This window comes from Pimephales promelas, chromosome 6 (genome assembly GCF_988280905.1).
Source record: "Pimephales promelas chromosome 6, fPimPro1.hap1.1, whole genome shotgun sequence".
NCBI lineage: Eukaryota > Metazoa > Chordata > Actinopteri > Cypriniformes > Leuciscidae > Pimephales > Pimephales promelas.
In genome coordinates, this window is record NC_142774.1 from 32,499,871 (window position 1) to 32,518,077 (window position 18,207).

The following is an 18,207-nucleotide window of genomic DNA, read 5'->3' on the forward strand; positions in this document are numbered from 1 at the left end:
GGACAGATGTGAAGCCATTTTATGCAACATATGATTGAGTTATAGGCTGATGTTACTGGTACAGTAAGTACCGCAATGTCTTACAGTACCTGGAGATTCAACCAGATAACATAATATATCTGGAAATGACACCTCCGGCCATTTGGTTCATTGGTTGGGTCAATGACCCAGTTTTAAATAAGGGTAATCATACTTATTGCAGTTAATTTTGCAATGTAACGTTGCCGGTCGCCGGGCGTCAATGCTTTGCGATAGAAGACATTTTTTGTCATTCAAATACACACGATGTTCTCTGTATTTCCCTCCCACGCCGACTCCGCCCTCACCACACCCCCACTAAGTTGCCAACTGTATGTATAGTTTTTTTTGTAATTTGCTGTGTGAATGGGACATTTAGAGGACTGTATGTAAATGCGGCTGTCATTCCCAAAAATTGACAGTGTACGTTAAACGTTGCAAAGTATTCCAAGAATTTATCATTTACATTTTATCATTGTATATTTCCAGGAATAGATATGAGATGACAAATTGCGTGTCTTTAACTGCAGTCAATGTCCTGAACAAACAATATACTTTCTGTGGCAAAGTGCTCTAAATTAGCACACACACACACATGCACACACACTCATTCAAAACTGAATGAGGAACTTTTCCTGTTCGCTGGCCCTGTTGTCAGCTGATGTGTCATGAGTGGCATGATTGTGTGTTAGTTTGACCTAATTTTGTGGAATTTAAGTAACCTAGCGAAAAATAACACTTAAAGCACAGTGTCTTTTAGCTTTTTCATACATGAAATCATTATTTTTTGTGGAACACAACACACATTCATACACATCTGTTGTGATGATGTGCTAAATTTGTCAACACCTGCACCAGTGGCCTTTGGTGCAGTGACTGTAATGAATGTCTCTGATTGTGTAAATTGCAGCCAAAATCTCTTTACAGCATGACAGTGTTAGAGTTAAAGTATTTCACCTTAAAACGTAAACTTACTTATTCACCCTTATGTTCTTCCCTTCACAAATGACCTGCTTTTGTTTAGCTTCTGTAAGTGTATGTACCGGTACATTACGGCATATTAAATAACATAAAATAAAATTTGCACTACTGAACTCATTTAATGGGGCTAGACAGTATGTTTTCCCTTTCACTTTCGTTATATAGAACAGAGATAGAGAAAGAGAAAGATAATTGAGAAATTGAATTTTTTTGGTGAACAGATTTTTAATCCTGCAAGTAAACTTCTACAATGAATATGCAAACATATTCCACATTGACGTGCTCATCAAATAAGTCAATCAGCTAATCCTCATGACCTGTGCTCTATATTGAAACACTAGAACAAAAATAAACTTTAAAAGCCTTCAAGGTGTCTGGAGATAAAATGTGTGTTTTGGACAATGAATTGTTTTTTTGTTAGCTCATTATTAGCAGAGTGTCTCTTTTTCTCTAACTGTGTGCTCTGTGATAGACAAGTATTAAGGGTAAATACCAGAACAAGCTACGCAAGCCCTTTACACACTGCTCTGCTTTGTGTGGGGCTGTTTGCACAGGCCTGGTTCAGACACGGGGCAAGTGCCAGCATCATTCCTCTCTGTTTGAGTAGCATTACAACTTCTGTTTTCCACTCTCTCTATCTCTCTCTCTCTTCTCTCTCTGTGCAGATCTCTGCGATTTCATCATTCTGCCATTGTGGACTGTAAAGTATGCAGAGAAGGGAATTTTGCTAACCAAAAACAGTTAACAAAATACCATCTTTCTGCAATTTGTATTGTCTTCAGCTACAGTATGGGAATTAATAATGCAATACTTTTTATAGAGCAATCTAATAACTTGTGAAGATGTAATTAGTAGCTAGTAATATATATATATATATATATATATATATATATATATATATATATATATATATATATATATATATATATGTATATATATATATATATAAATTATGTTTTATATGTTTTATAGGCCTACTAAATAATTTTTTTTTTTTTATGGGATTTATTATTAATTAAATACACCCACTTTCTGAATTTTTATGCACTTTAATTTTCTTCAGCTCATTTTCAGCCATTTTGATTAAAAAATAAATAAATGAAGAGTTCAGATGCAAAAGCCTCTAAATGCCATTTGAAATTTTCTTCTTTAATGATGATTTTTTATCAAACTTGTATATTTAAGTTCAGTAATTTCACTTAAATAACAATTAATAGGTAATTATCATTGCCATTTAAGTGAAATTACTGAACTTAAATATACAAGTTTGATAAAAATCGTCATTAAAGAAGAAAATTTCAAATGGCATTTAGAGGCTTTTGCATCTGAACTCTTCAAATGTAATAATATAAATAATAAATTCAAATATTTTAAATAATAATCTATTGGCATTAAAGCCAGACTTTATAATCTTGTCAAGAAAATCCAAAGAAACACAATGAAAGTCAATTATATGTTATTACAATGATTATGCATATTCTTTTTTATTATAATTAAAATAATTATGTCTAGATTGTTTTCTATTGACAAAAGAAAGTCTCACAGGTTTAGAAATGATATAGCCTATGGATGGAATAATTTATAACAATTGTTTTTGGGTTAACTTTTAAGCACTGGTCGTTCTTAAGGGTAAAGAAAAGAAATAAAAAAAGATTAGATTAAATATAATGATGTGTTGCCTCAAGCTTGTATGGAAAAGTCCCGTCATCATCCGAGTCGGCGGCTGGTCTGCTGTGACATATGTTTTAAAAATTGTCATCGGAAGCCATCAGTGTTGGTTTTAAGATTACATTTCTCAAATTAAATCAGATTTTTCTAAACTGTTTTCCTCTTTCAGAGCTCACGGGAGGAGAGGGAGAAGGAAAGGTCACGTTTGGACTCCATGGTTCTGTTAATAATGAAGTTGGATCAGTTGGACAAAGAGATTGAAAATGCTCTAAGTTCCTCCCTCAGTGGCACTCCCATTTTAAAGAGGCGGATCATCTCTGTGAGTGGCCACCAATCAGAAGCTTTCATGCAAAATGATACACTAATTTCATCTTAAAGACTTATGATGATGATGTATGAAATAATGGTCAGCAACTGCATCAGGTCTTCAGTAAAATCTATGTAAAGTACTTGACACAGGTTTGTTTTTTTATGACGATTTTACTCTTTTCTTAAACAGGAAGTTGATTTAGAACCGCTGGATTCACCAGGAAGTCTTTCAGCCTCATCCCAGTCTCTAAACACCCCACTTTATCGCTCTTCATCATCACTGTCCTCTTCAGGACCCTCTGGAACTACTGGGGCTAGACCAAAAAATGAGGTTAGTTAACTAAAACCTGTCATTGAACAACTGACCAAGTCAAATACTAATAACTAAATACAAGGTTTTTATTAGTGTGAAGAGAACTTTTACACACCATTTATACTTTCTTTGGGCTCTGGAATTGGTTAAACCCGGTGTCAATCATCTCTCATGCTCTTTTTCAAAAAGGCAAGTGAAGTGTCCAACATTTAGACTGGCTTTTCTGTATGCTGAATGACAACTTAAAGCAAATTAGAGTGTGATGGTACCAGCAGCCACTTTAAAGTTTACCGAGGAGAGACACTCTCTCTGTCGCTGTCTCTCATCCTCCCTCTTATTTTCTTCTTTCTGAGTGGCTAAAGCTGCTGGAACATGATAATAACAGCCTTTACCGCCTGCCAACTTCCACCAGCTAAACACACTGAGAACATTCTTATGATCGTCCCCTCCTATGCATGCACATGTCTGGATGTCTACGGATGTGAGCGAGTGAGTTTTTTGTGTGAGTTTGTGTTCTGAGGTGAGCAAAAGAGTCTTCCATCTGATTACCCATTGCATGCTTGACTCCACAGTTCAGAAGCACATGGCAAAGAACACTTAAAATGTCAGTAAGAGGCAGGCGAAGATGGTTGGAATGTTAAGTTTAAAAAGGTCTGTTTGAGAGCAGAAACAAGTAAATGCGGGGAAGGACAAATCAGATGTTGGTGTTATTCAACACAGTCTCATGAAAGCGCGTATCTATACCACAAATGTCATTTCTAGTGGCATTTACATGCCAAAAATGTTTCTTGCGTGCATATGCTATACACTGAAAACCCCTTGGGTTGGGTGGGGAGTTAAATGCCATAAATAATAATCACGCGAAAACTGCGTATCATGTAGACGCCAAAACCAATTTTTATGATCGAACTTCATTTCAGCCTGACCGAACTTTTATGAGATCGGGCTCTGTTATTTACCAATGTCAAAAGTCATAATTCAAGTCATCAAAAAAACCTTTAAGTTACAGGTATATCACCATTTATGAACAAAATTGAAATTGGTGATATTAATTTAAATTGTGTTAAATTGCCATGATTTTAAGTACAGAATCCAATCTGTACTTAAAATTCTCCCTTATCTCAATGGGATCCTTTATGTTTCAACTTTCAGTCTGTAGTTATCTTGACTGTAGGGTTGCCAACCGTTCCGAACTTTGTTCCATATTTTTGAGAATCAATTCAGTGCAAATCCATGACAGACTCATAACTTCTAATATATATGTCAATGTCAGACAGACTATGAATAAACAAAGACCTGCTATAATGGAAAATTCAGGGACTTGGCGCCCCCTTGGCGGGCTCTGATGTGTAATAACGTAGAGTTGTCTCATTGGTTGCATGTTATAAGCACAGCAGTGAATGCGTTTTACATATAGGCTTCAGTAAATAGAGGAAAATGAGTTTCCGAAGACATTTGTAGGCTATGATAAGAAAAACTAAAAAATTAAAAATTAATTATTTTTTTTAATTTAGTAGTTAAATGAAACCATTATTTCCAACCCTGTTCCTTATTTCCAAATTATAAAGTTGGCTACCCTTCTTGAGTTAATAGAAAAAACTAAGCAAGTTTCTCATTGAATGTCTGTGTCCATTTTAATCTTGATCAATTGGTCAACATAGCAGACTGCTCAGACAGAGGTCAAGGAGACGAGACTTGAGAAATGGAGCCAGAGAGCAGATCATTGAAACACTATAATGCATGGCACAAGGAATGCGAGTTTACACGTTTCAGCAAGTACCCACAAACACACGCAGGCACCATAGCGCATGTCGCGAAATATAGATGAAGTCACTCCTGTTTACAAGAGAAACTACTGTTTACACTGACACTATTCAATGTCTTTGACCATCAAGTGTGTTTGTTTGTTTGCAAGTGTGTGTCCACTTTGTGTTTGTTCGTTCCTGTCATTCCTAAACGGATTACGTAAGTGTACCTGGTAAACACGTTAAAGATTTGGCCTTTTGATACACACACACAAGCTAACGTGAACATTCTTTCTCTTGCGCTTACATCTTTGCTCTTGCTAAGTTATGTTAAATACTGACGGAGCACTTCAAGATAAAAGGCCTTGGCTACCCTTGTATATTTTTATAATTAAGTTTATTGAGGCGTCACATACTAGGTAGATGTGTTTGGGGGACATTTTTTGTAATTCGATTTTAAAATTATCAAAAATATAAAACAGTTATTTTAAAGAACTGTTAAAATTATGTTTTTACTGTTTTTTAATCAAATCTTTGGAGCAGCTTTGGAGACACTAAAAGCTTTAAAACAATTCTGAAAAGTACACTTATTTTCTAAGTAATGTATTGTAGTTTTAGTAGCAAGTTCTTTATTCAAATAAGTAGATGTAAAATGTGAACATTATTTGTCTAAATCCATTCCAGCTTGGAAAGTAGTTCTCTTCAACAATATTACACATTTCACCAACCTAGAATATTCCACATTTTTTTTGTCTCGTTTTGTAACCCCTTTTAATGCAAACTTCATTCATTTGTACCTCTAAGTTGAATATTTAATAATTAAAAACTCAAATCAAAGTTATGTTACCACCATCCTTAAGTGTTTATGAATAATTTACCTCGTTGCTCTTATATGATGGGTTATCCGTTAAACACTGCTAAACAGCTAAGCTGTGGAGAAGGCGAATCCCTATCAGTTGTAATAAGTTAAAGTTGGCATTCGTGAGAATGAGAGAGTACTGGGTAAAAAAAAATCATGTTTTTAGAGAAGGATGTGGAAAATTGAACCTCATTTTTGACCTTAAGCAGGAAATCTGTGTTTTCCGAAATGTTCAAGGTCATGCGTGCTGTATCAGGCATTCTTAGAGTGCAAAACAAGGGCTTTGTCTTGCTCTGTGTGTCAGAAAAAATAGGGGAAAAGCAGACATGACACATGGAATGATATCATTGACATTACACATCACAAAGACCCACTTTGAGATTTTGTTTTATGTAAGAGGGTGAAAAAGAAAGAGATAGTTCTGTTTAGGGGACACTAGCAGTCATGGAAAACATCTAAGCTGCTTTATGAATGTGCTTTCTCCCCCTTTAGATTACTATCTGGGATGAGTATTTCCAGCGGTCTTTGACTAATAACATGCTCTCTATCAGTGGTCTGAATATTTGGTACAGTACATCTTACATGTGTGGTTGTGTTTGTCTGTAAGTCTTTGTTTCTCTCCTCACATGAGCCAGAAACCTGAATGTTTCTGCCCACTTTGATCTCGTAACTCAAGCTTGTCAAGAGCACAAGACGTTTAGTATATTTGGCTTGCAGCGTAGTGTTGATAGCTCATTGGCCCGGCATGGGCAGAACTCAATATATTTGTCTGAGGCCCCTGAGGTCTCAGCATAAGAAATCTATCTGTCTTAAGGGGTTTTCATCTGTCGGAACTGGCGTCATATTTGTATATCAAACAGAGGATGGCAGCCAAAGTGAAGTACAGTCTTTTGTTGACTATACATTTATAGGCTTGAAATGGCAGGAGATTGAGAGATGTGCGTGACAAGATCCCTTGTGTTTGAAAGCATTGATAACTATAAATCATGATGTAATTATGCAAACACACACAGGCAGAGGGGAGCTGGAAACAGGTGTTGTGTACTGTACAGTACACACCCACAAACATGCTTACAGGGATATTAAATATAATAAATGTAATTTAAACTAAACTTACTTTTTAAAACTAAAATGTACTTTGCATTATGTGATATTCTTAGTAAAAAATGATTGGATAGATAGATAAGTGAATGATTAAACTTTGCATTGTGAGATAATCAGTAGAGAAAAATAAAAGTGTGAATGAATGAATGAATGAATGAATGAATGAATGAAGTTTTTATTATTCAAACGATGCCTTTTTATCTCATAATTTGACATGTCTAATAGATCAACTTTTTATAAACTATAAAACTATGAAAACGTTGTATAATGTAAAGGCATAGGATAACTCAGATGTCATCTTGGAAGAATTTGATGAGAAATGTTTCAGTTCATATCAAAATCTCTGACTTTTGATTGTAGACTTTAGTATCTTGGCAAATCTGAGCAGTTTGTGAGACTGAGATCTCTTCTGAAACTCACGTGAGAGACTTTTACTGAGGAGCACAAGATGTTACACAAAGTATCCATTTGATCTCATGTTAACTTCATTGCTGTCTAGTCATGTGATTATGTGTTGCATTCAGTGTACCAGCAGATTCCAGGTAGAGTAAAATGTATAAATATACAACTTTATAAACACATTTTTTTTTTTTTTTACTTTTAAAAAGACATTCCCTCGTCAGGTTAGATACTGATAATGAATCACTTAAAGGGTTCATGAACTGGCTTTTTAAATTTTATTATATTGTTGTCTGAGGTCAACTTATGACGTTCGCTTGGTTTTTGCATTCAAACACATCAAAATGAATAAGTAATAGGTTAGTTTGTACCCTAGTTTTGAGCCTATCTGAAAAATGCTCAGTTTTGTGGGCATCTCGCACTGAAGACTTGGAAGTAAACGCCCACTGCTGTGAGTGGAGCAGTTTTGCATATTATAATGAGTTTCAACTCACCCGTCGATCCACTCGGGGGAAATTGTTTTGAAAGCAATGTTGTAAAATGGCAACCGGAATGATTCGCCCATACATGTTCGACCCAGAGTCCGTGTGTTGCACCATTCCTGTCAGATCCAACATAGACGGCACAGCACCGTTCTTTACTCTTAATCGGTTGGCAAATCCAGTCTTGTTTACAAAACAATCCTCAGTGAAATGAAGCGAACAGACGGACGATGTTTTGTCTCATCAGCTGGAACGTCATTAAAAATAAAGTTTATCCATGCAGTCCTATTGGAATCCAGAGGAAGCTTATGGAGCGACTGTCTTCTTCCACAACCAGGCACTGCACAATATTTTGCATTGCTTGGTAGCTTTGTCATCACGAGGTACGCATTTATGTTACTTAGCCATGCGCATAATGTGCGAATCGGTGGGCGGGGCTAAACCGGCCATGTTGAAGTTGGCGTTGGATCTTCTTCTGCGGGGGTGGTGTTTTAACCTCTTTGACGTCATAGTTCCCCACTTTTAAAAACGAGTCGTTTGCTGAGGCTGGTGTGAATAAAAGCTTTTATTGGACTAACAAGGACGTTTCCAGTTCTAAAACTTACAGGATATTCTTATAAAATGATGACCTCTTAGATGTCAAAAGCTCAAGGAAATTTTGATTTTTCAGTTCATCACCCCTTTAAAGCCCCTGATCTAAACCTCTCTACACAACCGCTGGACTCGCGCGTCCTCCATGTCTGTAGTTTTTTAACACTTTTTACTTGTGTATGTAGTTCTAACCGAATCCTCGTACAATAGTTAGAGTGTGCATCGATCTGAATTTCGGATTCTGACCGGGTATAGTAGACCATCCGGGTCTCTTTGGAACACTCATTTCAACATACTACGATTTGGGACGTACTAATTCTATTTTCGAATACTATTTAGGGCAGATAGTATACGAATTGGGGCACGGCAATCGTCTATCTGAAAACCGACAAACCAAAGTGAATATTTCAGAGGTTTTAGGTTGGATGTACAAGGCTAAGTATAAATTCTCCATCATATTTGATTTTTAGCATCCAGGCAGCACTGGTCTTGCTCTTGTCACTTTCTCTTTCCCACTGTGCCCAGCAGGGTAATGAGCAGCTCCTCATGTGCCTCTGCATGGCACCCTAATCCTGCACCATAGGTTAGCCTCATTTCTTGTTTTCCCAAAGTGCCGTCTGCTTAATTCAGCATCTTCCATTGTTATTGGAGCCTGGATTATACTGGATTTCAGGGATTAGCATCCTGACTCCTTTCTCTAATCCAAGGAGTCAATTAGGCCCAGAGAAAAGGGGGAAATACCAGCTATTGTGAGGTTAGTGACATTTGGAGGGAATGTTCTTCACCCTAAGAGTATGATTCTCTCCGGAAATGAGACGTAATTCCTGATCTTGCCTTTTTAAATCTTTTGTATTGAACCATCAACCTCTCTTAGCCTATTGGGAATGTGAATGAACTTTTAAAGCACATAGAGAAAGCTTGATTAGTTCCATTCAATTCTAATTTTGATGTGTGGTGTTTAACAGTACAGACTGTTCCAAGCCAACGGATGATAGTGCCTTGAAACCCCCCCAGTGAACAAGCAAAAAGCAACTGTGGCAAGACAAAACCCAAAACACTATTAGCTTGGGATCAGTCATTGTCCGCTTTATGTCCTTCGTAATTACAATTGGGACAAATTGTTTATTCTTTGTATCATTGTCCACTGCTGTACCTTTACTTCCTGTGGGTCTCTAACTGTCATATTGTTCAGACCATTCCATGTGATTGTTTTTATTTTTACAGTTGCACAATTTTTGATATTGCAATATGGTAATGATTGAAATACAAGTACTTAAGTTTGTATCCTCAAGTTCCCATTGAAACGATTGGACCGTTTCTGTGTGCAGCTGGATGTTTTTAGCTTGGATTGTAGCTTGTAATGTCAACCGTGATCTCTTAGTTAAGGATACAGTTTACGCCATGTAACATGCCCTGAGGGACAACTTACATCACTTCCTGACAAAACGGTTCGCATAAAACATATGGAAGCTATTATGGGGTGAAGAAGAGGGTGTTCTCACTACGGAGAGGGAGAGAAAAAAAAAGAGGGGTCGTAGGTTTCCCACGTTTCTCAGTTCATATGCAGGAATGCCTTCATTAGTTATGGAAAAATTTTGAGGTTCGGGGGGTATAGATAGCATCTGTGTGTCTGCATACTCTACAAACAGCATGTATATGTATATAAATATTAAGTATAAACACTAAATAAGGTCCCTTCTGAGACCTGCAACGGAAGTAAAAAGTACCTGGTTTGTGTATACATGCAGAGAATATGTGTACATTTATCATTATGTTTATCTTTAATAAACACATTTGTATCTGTCAAAAAAGGTGTAGTAAGAATGGTCATACACACATACCCACTCAGACTTTGGGTGGGCCAGTCTGACCCACACCAGCTGCACATTCTTAACCAGACTAGGGGGCTGGTATATTTTGTACTCAACACACACTCACTCTCACACAAACACACACACACGCTTCTGTTTTATGGCGATTTTCCATAAATGATTATAATAAGGATTTCTATACTGTAAAAATTGTAGATTATATCCCCTAAACCTATCTATCAAAAAAAACTTTCTAAAAATTACAATAAAAAAAAAAAAAATACATTTCCCAGTATCATAATAATACATACCAATATAAGCAGTCTTAACTGTTTAACGTATAATTTTGTTAAATGGGCACTTGTACTGTACTTAAAATTTTAAAAGTATTGTTTTTGAAAAAAATGTGCTTGCATAAAATATACTATTAATTAAATAAATGCAACATATGTATTTAAATGGCACACTTGCATGACTATATTTCTTGACACAGACTTTTAAAAGGAACACTATGGAATAATGTTAAATTAATAGTTTTACTTTAAAGTATATTTTATAACCATGTGCCATACTTAAAAGAATTACAATTATTTTAATGTGTTGAATAACATACTAAAACACATGCAAAGTACTAACTGAGGTGTGTTTTCAATTTGATGTTTTAAATGTACTAATTTGCAACTAAATTACATTTTTCACAAGGAATGTCTATATAAAATGATATTGTTATCCTAATGTTAAAAAAAACGTTTCTTTGGTTTCAAAAGCAGTGCAAGTCGGCTGAATTTAATGTTAGTTGTTGATGGGTACAACATATTTGGCTTCAGATATTCCTAGTATAACTAAGTGAATGCTGACATTCAATCCACGTAATTCTACCCTACCAACTGTTTAAATGTGTTTCTGCTCAATGTGTATCTCATCTCTTTCTCTCACAAACACACACACACACACACACATAGCAAATAAGTACTTGAGTGCTCTGCCCTGTTGTTTTTTCTGTTGGACACCTGATACGACCTCTGATCCCTAATGCCGTGACAACCTGTGCCAAGGGACCATTCAGGCCAAAAAATGTGACCCAATCCTGCCTCATAATGACTGGGGACACATACTTGCACACACGATTGCATACTTAAACACACATACCAAAAAAAAAAAAAAAAAACTCTCACTCTCATGACTGAAACATAACATATGACATTTGTGTACTTGGGTGGTCCAGTGATGCCAGGCAAGTGTGATGGACCCTGAAGAGTTACTACATTGTAAACAATATTTTCCGCACTCAATGGTTTAAAACACACGTTTAAAGTTCTATATTTTTATTCAATCTAAAATATATCTTCAATCTTTTGTTTGATCACTTGAACACTTCACTGAACAAGTATGGGAGGTAGTAACAGTGACGCTTGTCTGTTTTGCTGTTCTTTCTATTATGTATTTATCACATTGTCCTAATTGTTGTTCTTTTGTTCTGAACTCATTTAACCATCTTCCCACTCATATGAGGGTGGTGTGTTTGGTGTAGCACATGATAACAGTGCTCTGACTCAAATATAGTAATTCTGAGTATGCCAGAATTTCTCCGAAGTATTAATAGCATTTCACTGTCGGTGGCCTTGAGTTGATTCTGTGAATTTGAGAAAACAACAGGCCCACACATAGAGGAATGTAGAGTGTGTTGCTGTGGTGGTCACAGTCACACTAACTCTATACTGCATCATGTTTCATAGTATTTGCAGACGCATAATTCCACATTATGGTTGACGGGCTGTGGACTTTTTAATGCACATTGAGGTATATTGTGTGCAATATTTTACAATCGTGTTGGTGTTGGCATGCATGTGTGTTTATGTGACTTTTTTGCTGTTAGCTAACATTGCTAAGGTCATTAATCAGAGAACCATTGTTTTATACAGATTATGTCTATTTATGTTTATGTTATTCAGATAAACCATTTTCAGGTATGTGCGAGTAACCCCGTGTGTGTTTTGGTGTCAGTGTATTTGTGTGTGTGTTCCCTAGACTGATTGGGTGCAAGACAATTCTTTATCCAGACTTTAGTATCAGCACCATCAAAAAGGAATGGAATGCAATGGGTGGATTTGTCTTCAGCTATGGAAAAATAGAGTTGTCGGGTAGAATATATTTCAAGGAGAGGAAAACTCTTTAGTCTACTGAGCATTTCAGAAATTGGGTGTAATAAAAGTGAAGTGTGCAGTACTGTCTCTTATGCCAGCTTAATGGATAGAAATGGTGCGTACGTAATTACCGCAAAAATTCTGTACTGTAAAAAGCCTTCACGTGCTTGTAAAACTTGTAATTACAAAATGTAAACTCTTTGAGAGCTACGACTTGTACCATGTGGCCGCTGTTCCAACTGACTACTGCAGATTTAAATTTAAAGTGTGTTCGACTTGAAGTGGCGCTGTGCTGACTGATAGGTGTTTGATATCAAAGTACCACAAGAGCGATTCGAAACCATACAGAGCTTTATTTATGTGATTTACAATATAGCGTGAACGCAGCCAAAGCTATAAGTTAACCAAATAGTCAACAATAGTCCTTTTCACACAGCAATCAAATATCAAATAAATCATTAAATGAAAAAATAATAAAATTATCAAAATTACTTTACCGGTAAATACCTTCGCTATCTCACGACGAATTCGTACGAATTCGACGAATGATTAAAAAGTATCTAATTCGTACGATTTGTCTAAACCCACGTGATGGGTAGGTTTAGGGGCGGGGTAAGGGGTAGGTCATTCGTTCGAATTCATACGAATTGGCCAATTCGTAAAATATGTACGATTTAGCAAAATCATACTAATTCGTACGAGTGAGGTCATATGAATTGTTACGAATTAGCCACTTTTTAATCGTCGAATTCGTACGATTTGGTCGTGAGATCGGATTGTAAATACACAAATATGCTGTTCTTCATGTAATCAGCAGCGTTCTGGCTTTTTACCTGTAAGAAACCATTCACACAAATACTGGTCAATTCTGTGAGGACAGGAATACTGGATGATCAAACAATAAAGACTATGGGCCCTATTTTAACGATCTGAAACGCAAGTATCAAGCGCGAAGCACAAGTAACTTTTTGGGCGGGTCTTGGGTGCTGTTGCTATTTAACCGGCGGGATAAATGGCTCTTGCGCCCGGGGTTGGTCTGAAATAGCTTCATTATACATAGGTGTGGTTTGGGCATAACATGAAATAAACCAACTAGAGCGTCATCCAACATACCCTTTAAGAGTAAGTGCGCATGTTGCATTGCGGATTGTTATTGTTATGGCGAATTTACCAGGTTCACAGCCGAGGAGACCGACGTTCTTGTCATGGCAGTGAAAGACAGAGAAGTGACATTGTATGGGGATGGGAGGTTTTTTTTTTTGTTTTGTTTTTTTTCTGGTTCTTGACGGACAAACTAATTTGTCAGATGTCAGATGATCCGTCATTTAGGGCTGTCGCGGTTATGGAATTTCCCTTGCGGTAATGTTGAGTGGCTCAATAGCGTGATATGCGGTATTACCGCCATTTATTTATTTATTTAAATAATTATATGTTTTTGTTGCTATATAAATAATGTTTACGATGTGGAAAAAAACGAGGACATTTTCAGTAACCAATGTAACCGAAACTAAACAGCGTCTACAGTATATGCGCATTGAAAGACTTTCACTCAGCGCGCATATTGTTATGACAACGGACTTTGAGCGAGTCATTGAACCGTTCATTCAACGAACACGTTTAAAAAAGCTGATTCAACAAGATGTTATTTATTTTTAACTTTGAGATTCAACTTTTCAAGGCTCAGCTGAGCAGCAATGCGTCGCATAGGCAATGCTGAAGCTGATGCTTCACTTATTAGAGACCCATTGATTCAATGCGTGACTCACTGATTTTATTTCGGCTTCCTTGTGTTGTGGGATGCTGACCAGAGCTGCTGCTGACGCGGATTTATGGGAAAATACCCGTGAAGAGAACGTTAAAATGATGATGCGACAAATTTTTCGCTTCCCTTTGACACGACAAGCTTTTCACGACTTCAAAGACAGACGCAGGTAATTGCACGCGCAGCGCGTGACGCGCTCTGCCGATCTCTTTCATTCACTGTCTGTGTGAAGCCTGTAGGCTACACATCACCATGATAAACAGTCTTGTTATCGTTATGAACTTGTTTAACATTCAATACACATAAGTTCAAAACAAGAAGGGTATAGCCTTATAAAAAAATAAAAAATAAAAAATAAAAAACGTGAATATCGCGGTTGCTGCGGTTACGTGCTATCCTCTGCGGTTGACTTGTCAGAAGCGCGGTACTACAATATTGCGGTTACCGCGACAGCCCTACCGTCATTACTACAATTAGCCTGAAAAATTTGGGTAAATGTGTAAGCTAGATTTAGGCCTATATTTTTCCTTGTTGCAATGTATGATTTCCAAAAATAAAAACTGCTGCATCTGTGTTAATGAGAGAATCAAAGTTTATACGCGTTGTGCACCCGCTACATTATGGCCAAGCATGTGCGCTTAAAATAACAATATGAACAACGCGCAACCCGCCACTGACTTTAGACTAGTTTTTTTCTGGTCAGTGGCAGAATTGGGTGCCGGGTGCAAGATAGGGCCCTATATGTATAAAACGGGCTAATGACTTGGGCCAATGGTGAGATTTTAACGTGGGACTATCAGTTTGTCCAACCAACCTTCGTTCAAGGAAATTATTGCATTTCTGCAAAGGAATTCTTTTTTGGCAATTCCATTGGTTTTCACTGCAGCCACATATATATTACACACTTCACCTTTAAACATTTGCTCATTATTCACACAAAAAATCCTTTAAGAATGTTTCCATCTCTTTGTAGTCATGCACATGCAATGAGAATAAGAGGGACAGATGCGATACTAACATGAAAGCAAACACAGATATGTGATTTTTTAGAATGTCTTAGGTACACTATGTCCATTAAGATCACAATCACTCCTTAGATAACACTCCTTAGATAAGCCACTAGCACCACTCACATACATGTATATAATACCCAGCATACATCTGGCTTCATGAGAGGAGGATGGGTGGACGCAATGATGAGGGTACGTTAACAATAGAGAAAGAATGTGGAAACAAAACAAAAAAAAACAAACAAAGGTAGATAAAACAAGACAATGTGATAACAAAGGGCAATAAAGGAATTGAGGAGAGAGATAGAACATGACAGAAGACAGATGATACACAGCAAGCAATTTTAATAGCCCTCCAAACACAGCCCAGACGTCTAGACTAAAACAACGGAAAATTCAGGCTTTCGGTGAATAGAATTGAATAGACTAATAGTCTAAACCATAGCCCAAGAATAGACTAGATATCTATTAGATTACAATGAAATGAAATGAGTAAAGAAATAAAACCACCTTGTAATCACTGTTTACTTTGCTTACATGATAGAATATCATACATATCGCAAGTTATTTTGTGCAAAAAAAAAAGATGTAACCAAATTCAAGGTTATTTTGGCTAGAAATGGGGTACTTAGCTGGACTATATCAAGTCTATAGTTAACCTAGACTGTGAAATGGCTATTTATATTTATATTTCTAATGGCTATTACTTGCTGGGAAGAGATTGATAAAGAAGAATATGGTCTGATGTTTTGAGGAGAAAGCCACATTCTTCATATAACAGGATGCATTGCTCTTTCGAGGCAGATGATGGAGGTTTTTCTGTCAGTATGATCTGTTCCAGGGACTTTGGGATTACACAAGGTCAAAGGTCAGTGGACAGAGCAGGAGTTCTGTAGATGAAGGTCACCCGGAGACTGAGACCCCGACATTCCTTTGGAACCGCAGAGATTCCTGTTCTGTCTGACTAAAAAGTCAACACACATGAATAATGAACAATAACTAACAAAGGAACAGTTATTAATAGACGTTTCTCTTTCAGGAAAGAGTCATTTAGAGGCCCCGTTAAACCAAAATGATAGTTTTATGGCTTTTTGTCCATGTCTTTTAGCTTTGAGGTCATCTACATGCTAGTGTCAGTGTTATTTCAATATTATTTATTATTGCAGTGTAGTATTATTCATTATTATTATTATTATTGTAGTATTTATTATAACTTGAATTAGATTTCATTTTTATAATTTCAGTTGTCATTTTAGTTTACATTTTAGTCATTTTGCTTGTGCTTGTCATTTTCTTTAGTTTTTGTGTTTTAATATTTCTAATTAACTTAGTACTTCCGCTTAAACTTATTTCAGTCAGTTGTCAAGGCAACATTTTAAGTTATATATATTTTTTTACTTTAGAGTTTTTCATCTAATATTTTATTATTATTTTTTTTTAGAAATGATAAAAAAATATATGTTTTAGCTATCAATTGCAATGCTGTATTGTAACAATTTATGTAAATACAATACTTTCCCCTAAACATGCAGCAGTTTGATTTTCTTAAGCATACTATATACATGTAAAATCTCTTCGTTCTAGGAAAACAGACCAAAAATATTGATGGTATGCGAATTTATGTCCAATCAGATGCTCTCAGCAATGAAAATGTCCCACGACAAACTACCACCTGCATTTGACTAGCATGACATGCATAGTATGGAAAACCATGGCATATTGTAATATGTCACGGCATCTTCAATATGTCCCACCAAAACTTTCTGTTTAAACACAGGTAGAGCCTTCACAAAAGTCATTAACCAAATCCACAAATCTGTTACATTTGGAAGGTATATTTTTGCCTTTGCAAAGCAGATTATTCATTTTTCCAGGCAAAATTCTAGGGCTAAAATAATCACTTAGACACACTTTTTTTGGTATTTTTCATTTGTGTTCTCCACTGAGACGTGCCGACATGGTAAAACTATGCAGCGGTTTCTTTTTGTCTCATACCCTCCTTGTTGAAAAACAAACTTTTATCAGCATTATCAGTAAGTACACACATGATCTAACCAATTATGGATAATCACATTCAGTCATATGAAGATAAAACGGACCATCAAGGCATTTTAGTGTATGTGTAAGCATCTCTCTCTCTGTCTCTCTCTCTCTCTCTCTCTCTCTCTCTCTCTCTCTCTCTCTCTCTCTCTCTCTCTTTCTCCCTCTCTCTCTCTCTCTCTCTCTCTCTCTCTCTCTCTCTCTCTCTCTCTCTCTCTCTCTCTCTCTCTCTCTCTCTCTCTCTCTCTCTCTCTCTCTCTCTCTCTCTCTATCTCTCTCTGTGTGTGTGTTTGTGCGCATATGTGTGGTCCTGGTTAAACCCTACGTTATGAGGAAAAAATGTCCCCACAAAGATGGTAATATCCCAAATCCTGGTCCTTGTGGGGAGATTTTTGGTCCCCGTCAGGAAAACAGCTTTGTGTGTGTGTGGTGGGGTATCTTGTATCTTGTTCATAAGGAGGAGGGTGTTTTCAAGGTTGAAAAGGCTACACAAATGGCCTCATTTCTTGGCCAGCTGCACTTGGTGGGCATGAACACATACACAAACACACACAGTGTTTTACTCACAGGGGGACAGGTGGTAGCTAGTTTATCCTGGCTTGGTTTGAAATGGAAACTATCTTTATAGAGTTATATTGGGAAACTGAACTGTTGTATTGGTCCTTCCTGGATCCTGATGAAAAGTGAAATATGAATTCATAAAACATTATCTGAATTCCATTTCAAGAATTTCAAATCTGCTAACATTCAGACATGATAAAATGTATTTTAGGGATTTAAAGGGATAGTTCACCCAAAAATGAAAATCAAAAGAAGATAGTTTGAAGAATATTGGTCACCAAACAGATCATTTGCCATTGACTTTTTATGCTATTTTTTTTTTTTTTTTTTTTTTTTTATAATATGGAAGTCAATGGGTCCATCATCTGTTTGGTTACCCTTCTTTAGTGTTCAGCCTGGAAAAAAATAGA

At 36.6% G+C, this 18,207-nt stretch overlaps 1 protein-coding gene across 1 annotated transcript in view; it reads left to right on the forward strand.

The window, feature by feature from the left end:
- The window catches only part of dlc1 (DLC1 Rho GTPase activating protein), a 112,310-nt gene that overhangs the window by 20,922 nt on the left and 73,181 nt on the right, over positions 1-18,207 (forward strand). The window contains exons 4-5 of the mRNA XM_039674679.2: positions 2,837-2,986; positions 3,167-3,307. Coding sequence (XP_039530613.2) covers positions 2,837-2,986; positions 3,167-3,307 — 291 coding nt within the window. The remainder of the gene's footprint in view (positions 1-2,836; positions 2,987-3,166; positions 3,308-18,207) is intronic.